The sequence below is a fragment of the Bos taurus genome, chromosome 17 (genome assembly GCF_002263795.3).
Source record: "Bos taurus isolate L1 Dominette 01449 registration number 42190680 breed Hereford chromosome 17, ARS-UCD2.0, whole genome shotgun sequence".
NCBI lineage: Eukaryota > Metazoa > Chordata > Mammalia > Artiodactyla > Bovidae > Bos > Bos taurus.
This window is the reverse complement of record NC_037344.1, coordinates 53,985,640-53,999,753: the sequence shown is the minus strand read 5'-3', so window position 1 is coordinate 53,999,753 and position 14,114 is coordinate 53,985,640. Positions and strand designations below refer to the sequence as shown.

Here is a 14,114-nt window from a genome sequence, read left to right as displayed (position 1 = left end):
AGCCACAGTGAATGATCATTCATTCATTCTTTCCACGTTTATCCAGACCGACTATGTGTCAGGCACTCAGACTACAAAGACACAACCCAGGCTTTTTGTTCAAAGGGTTCACAGTATAGTCGGGGATCACAAGAGCAGCAAACCAAGGACATACTGGGTGACAGGAAGAAGGTAACTTGGGAAGAAGAGAGAACATGAAAGTGAAAGAGATTGAAAACTACAGGAAACATTCACTAAGCAAAAGCCATGGGCTAACCCCTTTCTCATCATAACTCATTTAATCTTCACTAAAACCATATAAGACAATTTCCCTTCTACGGGTGAGGAAACTGAGGTGCAGAGAGGCAAAGTAACCTGGCTGAGGCGACTCAGCCAGAAAATGGTGCAGCTATTGCCAGACCTGGTTGCACCTGCGCCCAAGCCTGGACCCTCCCCTGAATTTCTGTAACAGCCTATTTTCACGAAACTCCTGGTCTCCCTAAGACTGGCCATTAAACCTGGTCCTCAGAAATCGGGAAGTCGAGAATGCATAAACCAAGCCATCTCACTTTTCTTTTCCTCATTCTGCCCTCAGCTCTTAGTCTTGGAAGCTGACTGACCTCATTTTTCTCAGGCCAGGAGAGAGAGCTGGCTGGAGTCCTTTATTTCCACATTTCCTGCTGAGCCATTGCACCTGTCTGCTTCACTTGGTTCCTCAGCCACAAGGCTGCATGATCCAGGACCCCGCTCTCCAAACCAAAGGCTGTTCCCTGAAAGTGGTCCCTGGCATATGCTTCTTAGACTTTTACTTATTTTTATATATTTATTAATTTAAAAAATATTCATTTATTTGGCTGCATCAGGTCTTAGTTGCAGCATGCAGGATCTTCATTGCTGCATGTGAAATCTTTGTAGCAGTGAGAGGGATTTAGTTTCCTTACCAGGGATCGAACCCTGGCCTCCTGTATTGGGAGTGCGGAGTCTTAGCCACTTGACCACCAAGGAAGTCCCTATTTTTATTTTTTATTGAGATATAAGTCATGTACCATAAAACACACTATTTTCAAGCGTTTAGCTCAGTGGTTTTTAGTATATTCACCGAATTGGGCAAACATCATCTCAGTCAGTTTTCAGAACATTTTCATCATTCCAAAAAGGAACATCATACCCACTAGCAGTCACTCTCAGTACCCTACTTCCCTTAGCTTCTGGCAACCACCGATCACCCTTCTGTCTATGGACTTGCCTGTTCAGAACATTTCATATACACAGAATCATACAATACGTGGTCTTTCCTGTCTGGCTTCTTTCACTTAGCATCATGTTTCAAGTTTCATCTACACTGTAGCAGGTATCAGTACTCATTCATTCCTTTCCATTGCATGAATGTCCTAGATTTTAGTTATCCGTTCATCTATTGGTGGCTGTTTGGGCTGTTTGGATTTTGGGGCATTATCTTCACACAAATGTTTGTGTGAACATAGACATCTGCTCTCCTATATCTGCCGCTGCTGCTGCTGCTAAGTCGCTTCAGTCATGTCCGACTCTATGCGACCCCATAGACGGCAGCCCACCAGGCTCCCCCATCCCTGGGATTCTCCAGGCAAGAATACTGGAGTGGGTTGCCATTTCCTCCTCCAATGCATGAAAGTGAAAAGTGAAAGTGAAGTCGCTCAGTCGTGTCTGACTCTTCGAGACCCCATGGACTGCAGCCTACCAGGCTCCTCCATCCACGGGATTTTCCAGTCAAGAGTACTGGAGTGGGGTGCCATTGCCTTCTCCTATATCTTAGAGGCACAACTAATTCCCCACTATTTTGTCCTTCTTTCTGCAGTACCCCACCCCCAGGACGCTCTGTTCCTCTGATCGGGGTTGTAAAAAGGGATGGTTGGGCCCGCGGAGCAAAGGTATGTTCTGTTTCTTTTTCTGAGACCTGCAGGGGGATGGTCTGGGATCCTGGTGATGTTTGAGAAGCCCAGCTCTTTAGCTTCTGGCTCTCAGCTGGCTTCTTCCACCTTCCTTGGGCCATGGATGAGCCTGTGCCTGCCCCATGCCTCGACTCTGAACCCAGAGGACCAACTGCTGACTATGAATGTGACTCTAATTCCCAGTGAGGGCAGCTCCTGAAAACCTCACAGAATTAGCCCCTTCAGGGTTCTCACTGATAGAAAATTTGAACGGCCCAGTAGCATCATCTGAGTATTCTACACGTTTCCTCTTGAATTTCCCCAAAGGTTGAGAAGCATGAATGTGTACCCCGCCCAGGGCCCCTGGAGGCAAAATCAACCTTCAGAGTTTCCAGAGATCTTGTTTTAACTTAAAAAGGCACATAAAATTAAAACAAATTTCCCAAAAAAGAACAAGAAAAAGTAAAATATCATTGTTTTAAGTGGAGGAAAACTGCTTTACAATGTTGTGTTAGTTTCTGTCGTATAACAACTTGAATCAGCCATGATATACATATATCCTCTCCCTCCTGAGCCTCTCTCCCCTCCCTCCTTTACATCCCTCTAGGTCATCACACAGCACCCGGCTGGGCTCCCTGTGTTATACAGCAACTTTTCATCAGCTATCTATTTCACACATGACAGTGTAGATATGTCAGTGCTACTTACTCCATTCGTCCCACTCTCTCTTTAGCCCACTGTGTCCACAAGTCCATTTTCTACATCTGCTTCTCCATTCCTTCCCTTCAAATAGGTTCATTGATATCATTTTTCTAGATTCCATATATGTGAGTTAATATATGATATTTGTTTTTCTCTTTCTGACTTACTTCACTCTGTATAACAGGCTCTAGGTTCACCCAGCTCAGTAGACCTGACTCATTTGTTCTTTTATATGGCTGAGTAATATTCCATTGTGTATATACATCTTCTTTATCCATTCATCTGTAGATGGACATCTAGGTTGCTTCTATACCTTGGCTATTCTAAACAGTGCTGCAATGAACACTGGGGTGCACATGTCTTTTAGAACTGTGACTTTCTCAGGGCATATGCCCAGTACTGGGATTGCTGGGTCATATGATAGATTTATTCCTAGTTTTTTAAGGAATCTCACACTGTTCCCCATAATGGTTGTATGTTGTCCATAATGGTTATATCAGTTTACATTCCCAGCAACAGTGTAGGAGGGTTCCCTTTCCTCCACATCCTCTCCAGCCATCAGTGTTTATAACATGTGCTAAGTCACTTTAGTTGTGTCCAACTCTTTGCAACCCTATGGACTGTAGCCTTCCAGGCTCCTCTATCCATGGGGATTTTCCAGGCAAGACTACTGGAGTGGGTTGCCATGCTCTCCTCCAGGGGGTCTTCCCAACCCAGGGATCGAACCCATGTTTCTTATGTCTCCTGCGTTGGCAGGTGGGTTCTTTATCACTGCTGCTGCTGCTGCTGCTGCCACTAAGTCGCTTCAGTCGTGTCCGACTCTGTGCGACCCCATAGACGGCAGCCCACCAGGCTCCCCCGTCCCTGGGGTTCTCCAGGCAAGAACACTGGAGTGAGTTGCCATTTCCTTCTCCAATGCATGAAAGTGAAAAGTGAAAGTGAAGTCACTTAATTGTGTCTGACTTTTCGCGACCCCATGGACTGCAGCCCACCAGGCTCCTCCATCCATGGGATTTTCCAGGCAAGAGTACTGGAGTGGGGTGCCATTGCCTTAAAAGCCAGTTTATAACATACATGTACACAGAAAGGCATATTAACATTCAATTCCATTCCATAATGCTTGTGCATTTGAGTTGGAGGAGAGTTAACTAACACTATTTACTATTTACCTTTCCCCTTAAATATCCGTTAGTGACACTGACACTCCAGGAAGATGCGCCACGCTTACTGCATGGCCCTGTCCATCCTGGTCCATGCTGTACACACCTAGAGGAACTCTGCTGTCTGTTCAGAAGCCATGTGCTAGTCCATTTGTACCAGGCAAAATAATACACCCTGTTCTGCCTCCCTCTCAGGCATCTTTTCTTGTGAAGAAACAAACAAGCAAGCAAAAACCTAACAGCATCTGTGGTCTTTATGTCTTCTCTTTGATCCTTCTTTGAAAACCTTACCGTTCGATGTGTTGCTTGCTTGGTTTTTCTTATGTAAGCCTGTGGTTTGGATGAGGTTACACAGAAACTAAAACTGCTTGGATTGAGAAACAGCCTCTTGCTTGAGTGGAGTGGAGTTTCCTCCCACGGTTCTTTCACACCTGTGCTTCTACAACCCCTTGACCCTTCACAGGAATCCAGACCGGCAGGTGTATACATTATAATGAGAAGCAGAAGACCTGTGAAGTCTTCACCTGGTGTCCTGTCGAGGCAGAGGAAAAGGCTCCGGAGTGAGTTGTAGAGAGGGGACAGACACAGTGGCCCGCAGCTTCAAGCAGATGAAGCCCTGCGAGGCACTGCCCCAGCTTCCCTTCTCAGCACCACCCTCCCTCCCCAAGTCCCGGGTCCTACTGGCTTAGTGACTCCCAGGCCAGACACACTAGCGGTCTCTGGGAGGGCCTTGCTTGTGGTCAAAATATTGACATAATTCTGGACCAGCTGATAAATAGCTACTACCTTGAGCACCTGTGGGTGTCCCCTGCCCCTTGAGTGTTCCAGCACTTTCCAGGGCACCTCCAGACACCACCTCCAGTGCTATAGCAGGGTCCATTCTGTCAGTGTCTGTACTGAGTGATTAAGGAAGAGAAGGTGGGAGGGGAAATAGGAAAAAGGAAGAAGAAGGGAAGGGAGGAGAGAAGGAAGGGAAGGCAAAGGAAGTTTTCTTAAATGTTCACAGTGACGTATACATTTGGTGTTCCCCTGTGTTGATTCTTCTCAAGGTCAGGCCCAGAAGGCAGAACTTGATGTTAAACCTCAGAAAACACTGGGAGGGCTGCATTTCAGCAGAAGATAAGGAGAGCTGGATTCAAATCCGGGCTTTAATGCACCCTTGCTATGTGGCCTTGAACAAGTGCCTTAAGCCCTTTGGGTTTCAGTTTCCTTGTCTTTAAAATGAGAATAACAGGCCTTCCCCAGCAGGCCCAGTGATTCAGACTCTGCACTTGCCACGCAGGAGGCGCAGGTTCCATCCCTGGTCAGAGAACTAAGATTCCACAAGCAGCGTGGCCAAAATATATTTTTTTCAGTTAAAAATAAAATGAGGATAATAACTGCACCAACCTTCCTGGGCTGTGGTGAGAATTAAATGAGATGATAATTGCATGGTGATTGCACAGTGAACCCTGTGCTTGGCACACTGTAAAGTGCCCAATAACACAAATGCACACAGGATCTGCCCCTCGACGTGTGGTGGTTCTAGACCAGACTTGTCCAGTGGAACCTTCTGCAATGCAGAAAGATTCTGTACCTCCACCATCCAATCTGGTAGCCACTAGCTACATGTGGCTATTTAGCACGCGAAATGTGGTTACCACAACTGAACTGAATTTTGAGTTTAATTTAATTTCAATAGTCGGGCTTCCCCAGTGGCTCAGTGGTAAAGAATCTGCCTCCAGTGCAGGAGACATAGGAGACATGGGTCCAATCCCTGGGTCGGAAAGATCCCCTGGAGGAGGAAATGGCCACCCACTTAGTATTCCTGCCTGGAGAATTCCATGGACAGAGGAGCCTGGCGGACTACTGTCCACGGGGTCACAAAGTGTCGGACACGACTGAGAGACTGAGCACACACAGACACAATTTAAATAGTCACACACACCACACATGCCTAGGGGATGTTGGACAGTGTAGTTCTAGAGAAATGTGACTCAGGGCCACACCATCAGCATCTGTGGGGCAAAGAGAAAACTTCCCCAAACTAACTTCTTAGAAGCTTCAGGCAAAAGTTTCTGATGTCAGAGTGGGAAGCACCAGGCAGTGCCAGCTTGTCCGGCTCTCACTCGCTAACGGCACCGCGCAGGTTCATTTGTAGGTCCCAGAAGAAATTATACAAGACCCGGGGGGACATGAGCCTACATTCAAGAAGGCCCTGGTTCAAGGCAAGAGGCTTCTTGATTGCCTGTGGTTTTCAGTCCTGGCTCTGCCAGCAACTCATTCATCACATAAATACCGGGTATCTCTGATGTTTTGTGACCTGGGCTGCAATTTTACATGACCCTGGACAAGTAACTCCCTTACCTTCAGTTTCTCATATGTTATACAAAAGCATTACTAAGATGATTCATTTAATTGTTTCTCCAGCACATCCATTATCAGATAGTAGGGAGAACTGTGCTTTTTTTTTTTTTGTAAAATACAAGAAGACCCAGATATGGAGCAGGTCCCAAGGGTTTTGCAATCTAATAGAAGAGATAAGACACATGCACAGAGGGCTGTCATTCCGAAAATGAAATTTTTAAGTGTCATGAAAGAGAAGTAAAGGGGACCATTTAGTCCTTTGATTCTGAGCATGTTGCCCAGAAGTTTGAAATCTTCTAAAGGCAAAGGGTCTGGCAAATAGCAGGCATCTGTTGTAAACAAGATTTTGTGTGTGTGCAAGTGACAATATAACTTCAACTGGCTTCAGAAAAAAAAAAAAGGGACTGTTAATTTTGGGCTTGTGTTTTTGACTCACGTCAATGAGAAGTCCAGAAACACTAGTTTCGGGCAAGGCTTGATCAAGGCTTTAAATGATGTCTTAAGATTCTCTCTCTCTCTTCCTCTACCTTTCTCCTCTCCCCAGCCTCTAGCTCTTCTTTTCTTCCATGCTGGCTTGCCTCACACTGTGGTCTGGGGCACTGCAGGTTTACCTTGTCCTTGCTACTAATAATCCTAGAGAAAACAAGTGTTTCTTTCCCAATAGTTCCCACAATAATCCTGCGGTGTTCTCAATGGCCTAAGGCATGTGACAGTCAAAGAATCAATCACTGAAGCCAAGGGGATTAGATTACACGGCTTGGTTTTTTTCTGTCATTATTGTATAGTTTTATTATTGCTTTTATGTTAGTGTTTTCTAATCAGATTAGGGACTCTTTGAGGTGAAAATGGTATTTTATCTCTGTCAAGATGGCTCATCACAAAGCTGGTTGATTAAATATTTTTTAATTGATGATTTATTAAAAATGTAGACTATATTAAGACTACCATGAAATTCAAGCTTCTTCATTTGGGATGTGATTTTTAAAATTAATTAATTTATTTTAATTGGAGGCTAATTACTTTGCAGTATTGTAGTGGTTTTTGCCATACATTGACATGAATCAGCCATGGGTGTACATGTGTCCCCTATCCTGAGCCCTCCTCCCACCTCCCTCCACATCCCATCCCTCAGGGTGATCCCAGTGCACCAGCCATGAAAGCCCTGTCTCATGCATCGAACCTGGACTGGTGATCTATTTCACATATGATAATATACATGTTTCAATGCTATTCTCTCAAATCATCCCACCCTCACCTTCTCCCACAGAGATGACCCTATATGCAAGACAGAAAAAGAGACACAGATGTAAAAAACAGACTTTTGGACACTGTGGATTACACTGTTAAACCAGCTCCAGGTCATATGCCCACCCTGGGAGCTGTAAGGGATGGGCAGGAGATGAGAGTGGACTGAGAGTGGAAGAGACCTGGCTTTCCCAAAGGGAAAAAATTGAGGTGCTACTGCTAGAGGGGGGGAATTGATGTGGAAAGGCAAAAATTACAGTGTTCTCTATAATTACATCCCCAGTAGAGCCAAAGTTGGGCTCTGGAAGTCCTGAAATAAAAAGCAGATCATTCTTTTTTAAAAAATTTTTTGATTGTATTGGATTTTAGTTGCGGTACATGGGATCTTTGTGACAGCATGGGCTCCACAGTGTGTGGGCTCAGTAGTTGCAGCGCCCAAGCTTAGTTGCTCTGTGGTATATGGAATCTTAGCTCCCCATCCAGGGAAGGAACCCATGTCCCCTGCCCTGGAAGATGGAGTCTTAACCACTGGATCACCGGGGAAGCCCCCAGAGCAGATTATTCTTGATGTTCCCTTCCGAATACTTTCCACCTTTAGCCTGTGCTTCTCCCAATGTATATTTGCCACCTACTCAGGTGTGCCAGGCAACAGGATACCAGTGGCATCATTTTGTGGAGCCTGTTCTCTCCATCTTTAACAGATTCTCAACCTCACCAGGACAAAAATCTCGACTGTCTTTTTCATCACTGCATCCCAAGGGCCCAGCCCCATTCCCGGTACAATAAATATTTGTTGAATGAATGAATGCATGGATGGTGGGTGGACCTTCCGGCAGTCTAGAATTTGGGCTCCTCTCACTCATGGAGGATTTTATACCACTCAGAGCCTCTAGAGAGCGAATGATAGAGTCAAGTATGTATGTGTGGCCCTGTGCCAAAGGCTGAGGATGCCAAGATGAGAAAATTATTGTCTCAGCCCTGCAGGATCACCAAGTTTATTGTGGAAAATACAAACAGGAGTGTGCTGGAGCTGGCTTATACCAGCTCTGAGCCATTTATGCTCATCCCTTCCCAGTTCCAATTCAGTGATGTTCTACTGGTAGCTTGAAATCAGTGATGGTGGGGGTATTTATACCACAATAGTCAGTAACTGCTACAGTATCAGGGCTTATTGTTTTCTTGGAGAGCTGGTTTTTAAACATTTACCAACACACCACTGTGCATACCTAAACATACCATTATATCAGAGTGAGAAGTATTACAGTAAATGCCACGAAGTCTTTTTTTATGCCACCTCACACAGCTGTGGGACCTTAGTTCCCCAACCAGGGATCAAACCCATGCCCCTGCAGTGGAAGCAAAGATTATCAACCACTGGACCACCCGGGAACTCCTTCCATGGGGTCTTAAGAAGGGAGAAATTCTTCCTGGAGAAGCTGGAGAATTTTGGAAGGTTTTGCCCACTGAATTGCATTTCTCTCCAACCATCATATTGACCCAAGCAAGAAATCAGAGCCTCTGGTCACTGGCTCACTGACTCCCTTGGTCCCTGTAGTCACTGATCCCCATTTTGCATTTCTCTCTCTCAGGCCTGCGCTCTTGGTCAGTGCTGAAAACTTTACTGTACTCATCAAGAATAATATCGACTTCCCTGGCCACAATTACACCACGTAAGTGCCCAGAATGTTTGGCTGTATTTGTTATCTACTGTTGCATAACAATTCACCCCAACATTTAGAAGCTAAAAACAACAAACTTTAATTTTCTCACATAGTTTCTGGGCATCCCAGAGTGACATCTGGGAATGACTTCATTGGGTGGTTCTGGCTCGGGGTCTTTCAGGATACAGTCAAGCTGTCAAAAGGGGCTGCAGCCATCACCAGACTTGACTGGGGCTGGAAAATCCTCTTCCAAGCTCACTCAAGTGACTGTCATCAGGAGAACTCAGTTCTTCACCATGTGGACTTCTCCTTCAGACTGCTTGAGTCCCCTTGGGACATGGTGGCTGGCTTCCCCAGAGCAAGTGATCCAAGCCAAAGAGCAAGCATGCCAGATAGTAACCAGGAGAGAAGCCACTGTATTTTATAATCTAATCTCAGAAGTGACACACCATCACTTCTGTCATATATTACTGGCCACACAGACCAATGGACAGTGTAAGAGGGGAATACACAAGGGTGTGAATCCAGAAGGCAGGATCGTTGGAGGCCCTCACGGTGCCAGGGGCCACACTGGTTCACTCCCATGAAAGAGAAGGATCCCAGTTTTCAATTGAGATGCTTGTTTGCTTTTCATCATGTGCAGGAGAAACATCTTGCCGGGTTTAAACACCACTTGCACCTTTCACAAGACTCGGGATCCACAGTGTCCCATTTTCCGACTAGGAGATATCTTCCAAGAAACAGGAGATAATTTTTCAGAAGTGGCCATTCAGGTTGGTGATGCCTGTTTGTAAAGTGGAATGTGGGGAGGGTGGGTCAAGGGATGGAGGATGACAAATGGCCAAGAGGCTGGACCACTGGGTCTTAATAATATGCTCATATTTATGGAGGATTTTGTAAATCCATGTTCAATGACAAGGACTTTTCCTGCATCACCACATCTAATCCCACAACAACCCTATGTGTGAGACCATTCATCTATTAGTTTCCTGTGGCTGCTGTAACAAATTAACACAAACTTTGTGGCTTAAAACAACACATTTTTTATACTTCTGGAGGTCAGAAGTCCAAAATGAGTATCACTGGGCCGAAATAAAGATACCGGCAGAGCCATGCTCTCTCTGGAGGCCCCAGGGGAGAATCCATTTCCTTGCCTTTTCCACCTTTTAAAACTGCATTCCTTGCATTTCTTAGCTCATAGCCCCTTCTTCCTGCTTCAAAGCCACCAGCATAGCATCTTGCTTCAGTGGTCACATTGATTTCATTTTTCTTTTCTTTAAAAAAATATTTTTATATTTGTTTATTTGGCTGCACTGGGTCCTTGTTGCAACACATGAGATCCTTTGCTGTGGCCTGCAAGCCTATTTGCTATGTGGCATGTGGGATCTTAGTTCCCTGACCAGGGATCAAACCTGTGCCCCCTGCACTGGAAGCATGGAGTCTTAACCACTGGACCACCAGGGAAGTCCCCTACATTGATTTCTTATCCTGTGTTAAATCTCCCTCTGCCTCTCTGTTCATAAAGATCAGTATGTCTTTACAGGGTCCACCCAGATAATCCAGATTTCCTCTTCTCAAGATCTTTTTTTAATCACACCTGCAGTCTCTTTGGAGAAAGCAATGGCAACCCACTCCAGTACTTTTGCCTAGAAAATCCCATGGACGGAGGAGCCTGGTGGGCTGCAGTCCATGGAGTCGCTATGAGTCAGGCACGAGTGAGCGACTTCACTTTCACTTTTCACTTTCATGCATTGGAGAAGGAAATGGCAACCCACTCCAGTGTTCTTGCCTGGAGAATCCCCAGGGACGGGGAAGCCTTGTGGGCTGCTGTCTATGAGGTTGCACAGAGTCGGACACAACTGAAGCAACTTAGCAGCAGCAGCAGCGGGAATCTCTTTGGGGGGTTCCCTAGTGGCTCAGTGCTAAAACATCTGCCTGCAAAGCAGGAGATGTGGGTTTGATCCTTGGGTCAGGAAGATCCCCTGGAGGAGGGCATGGCAACCCACTCCAGGAGAATTCTTGCCTGGAAAATCCAAAGGACAGAGGTGCCTGGTGGGCTGCAGTCCATAGAGTCACAAAGAGTCGGACACGACTGAAGCAACTGAGTGTGCACACATGCAGTCTCTTTGGCCATTTAAGGTAACATGTTCAGAGATGCAGGGATTAGGACCTAGGATTAGGTATATCTGGGGGGCTACTACTCAGGCTGGGCTCCCCTGGTGGCTCAGTGGAAAAGAATCTGCCTGCCAATACAGGAGATGTGGGTTCAACCCTTGAGTCAGGAAGATCCCCTGGAGAAGGAAATGGCAACCTACTCCAGTATCCTTGCCTGGGAAATCCCACAGATAGAAGAGCCTGGCAGGCTACAGCACATGGGGTCGCAAAGAGTCAGACACAACTTAGAGACTAACAACAACAATTATCCAGACTACCACACTTTGGTTACTTAGGATTATTCCAGTAGCAAATTATAGAAATCCAACTCAAGTGATTTAAGCAAAAAATAAAAAGTAATTTAGAGGCAAATAACAGAAACAAAATTCAAGTGACTTAACCAAAAAGGAACCATATTAACTTGCGTAGAAAGACCAGGTGGAATGAACATTCTAGTATACCCAAAGCATCTTCCTACCTTGAGTTTTCCCTTGCTGTCCCCTCTGCCTGAAATAGTCTATCCCCAGACATAGTATTAACTGCCTTCTACACTTACTTCCAGTATTCACTCAAATACAGCCCAGTGAAGCTTTCCCTTACTGCTACATTTACAATGACAATTCCCACCTCTATCCCAGCAGGCCCTTTTCAGGTTTATTTTTATCCCTGGTACCAAGCATTATCTGACATACTATATATTTTACATCATATCCATTTGTCTGTTGTCTATTTTCTCTGACTAGAATGTAAGTTCCATGAAGGTAGCTCTTTTTTTTTTTTGGTTCATTTTTGTATAACATTCAGCACATAATGGACAGTCAATAAATATTTGTTGGCTGAATGAAGAGTATTATAGATTTAGGCATAGCTGCATCCCAGAACTCAAATGATGTCTTCAGAAATCCGACTCCTTTCATTTTTTGACTGTTTCCTTAATGATGATATTCTCCACATGTCAAGTCAAAGCCACCAAAGCTCTAGCACTCTGCTATCCAATATGGTAGCCACAAGTCACATGCAGCAACTTAAACTTAATTGAAATTAAAAATTTATTTCCTTGATCATACTAGCCTCATTTCAATAACCACTGGCTACTGCCTTATAGGGCATGAATACAGACTATATCCATCAGCAGAGAAAATCCTATTAGATAGTGCTGCTTTAGACTTTCACACTCCACAGCTAGTGGTCTCAACCAATAGAGGACCTTTTCCCCTATGGTTCTGGCAAAATGTCTCAAGGAGAGTTCTGATTAACCCTACCTTGGGCCACATAATCTATCTGAACTCATCATCAGGTCCAGAGGGAAGCACTGTCCTGATTGGCCAGGACTGAGTCAGGTGCCCTCTCCTGGGAGAGGTCACAGCCCCATTCAAACCACGGAGAGTTAGGAAAGGTGTTTCCCAAAGGGAATTTCAGGTAGATTTCCCAGAAGCCAGCAAAATGGATGCCAAGTGACAAAGGTATTAATACATTCACTATAGTAAGTAGAGTGCTTGGCTTAGTGCCTGACCCCCCAAAAAAGGCAGTTGTGATTTTTCTGTGTTATTTCTCCTCTCTCCAAGTCAGAACCTCTTTGTTACTCATTTCTGTATCCTCAGAATACTACATCTAGCATACTGTCTTGAAATGCCTAATTTCATCGATTCAAAGAGATATCTTTTTCACTTTTAATAATTTTGAAATCAGTAAGTGCTTTCAGTTGATGGAATCTCACAGTTTAATTGACACCAGTTTTTTCCTTGGAGGAACATTAAAAAAAAACAAACAAACAAAAAAAACACCCTGTGTGTCTTACAAGCAATGGTGTCTAAGCTTCAGTGAAATATGATGGCCAGTGCTCAAAAAATGTCTGTAGAAAAAAAAAAGAAGTACCAAGTATAGGTAAGAGATGAGCAGATTCTTTAGAAGTTTAGAGGAGAGAAAGGTCACCATGAATTGAGGAGTATAGGCGTGCTTGCGTGGATGGGGAAGGATGTTGGCTGGGTCTTGGAGGACGAGCAGAATTTAGCTAGAGAAGTGGGTGGGAGAAATGTTTCACTGGGAGAAAAGGTCAAGGGCCAAGATTAAAAGATGCAAAGTATACCCAGCAATTCCACTCCGAAGTATGTACCCCCAAAAAATGACACCTTATATTCACACAAAAACTTGTACGTAAACATTCACAGCAGTATTGTTCATTATAGTCAAAAGATAGAAACGACCCAAGTGTCCATCAAAGGATGAACGGATCAACAAACTGTAGTGTATTCATACAATGGAATATTCTTTCACCACAGAAAGGAATGAAGTACTGACACTTGCTACAACATGGATGAACTTTAAAAGCATTATGCTAAGCGAAAGAAGCCAGACATAAAAGATCATGTATTACATGATTTCATTCATGTGAAAGTTCAGTATAAGGAACTCTGCAGAGACAAAAAGTAGATTAGTGGTTGCTTAGTGTTGAGAGGGGTAATTAAAGTTTATATGGTTTTTCTTTTTTGGAGGTAGTGAAAATGCTGTAAAATTGACTGTGGTAGCAGTTGCACATATACATGAATGTAAGTGTGGAATTGTACATGTTAGGTGGGCGAATTGTATGTGAATTGTATCTCAATAAAGCTGTTGAGATACAGCTTTATTTTAAAATAAAAAAAGAAGTGAAAATGCAAAGTGTGTCTGGGAAAAGCATAGTCTGGCATAACAGCTTTCTCCAAGGGAGAATTTGGAGAAAAGCAGAGAGGAAGTGATGGAGCATGCTGAATTCCAGTATGATAAGCTTCAACTTAATCTTTTTTTTTTTAAACTTTACAATATTGTATTGGTTTTGCCATATATCAAAATGAATCCACCACAGGTATACATGTGTTCCCCATCCTGAACCCTTCTCCCTCCTCCCTCCCCATACCATCCCTCTGGGTCGTCCCAGCGCACCAGCCCCAAGCATCCAGTATCGTGCATCGAACCTGGACTGG

General features: G+C 44.5%; 1 protein-coding gene across 2 annotated transcripts in view; it reads left to right on the top strand.

The window, feature by feature from the left end:
• The window catches only part of P2RX7 (purinergic receptor P2X 7), a 60,568-nt gene that overhangs the window by 27,743 nt on the left and 18,711 nt on the right, over nt 1–14,114 (top strand). For both annotated transcript variants that reach the window (XM_005217740.5, NM_001206516.1), the window contains exons 4-7: nt 1,814–1,886; nt 4,212–4,308; nt 8,929–9,009; nt 9,644–9,773. In XM_005217740.5, coding sequence (XP_005217797.1) covers nt 1,814–1,886; nt 4,212–4,308; nt 8,929–9,009; nt 9,644–9,773 — 381 coding nt within the window. The remainder of the gene's footprint in view (nt 1–1,813; nt 1,887–4,211; nt 4,309–8,928; nt 9,010–9,643; nt 9,774–14,114) is intronic.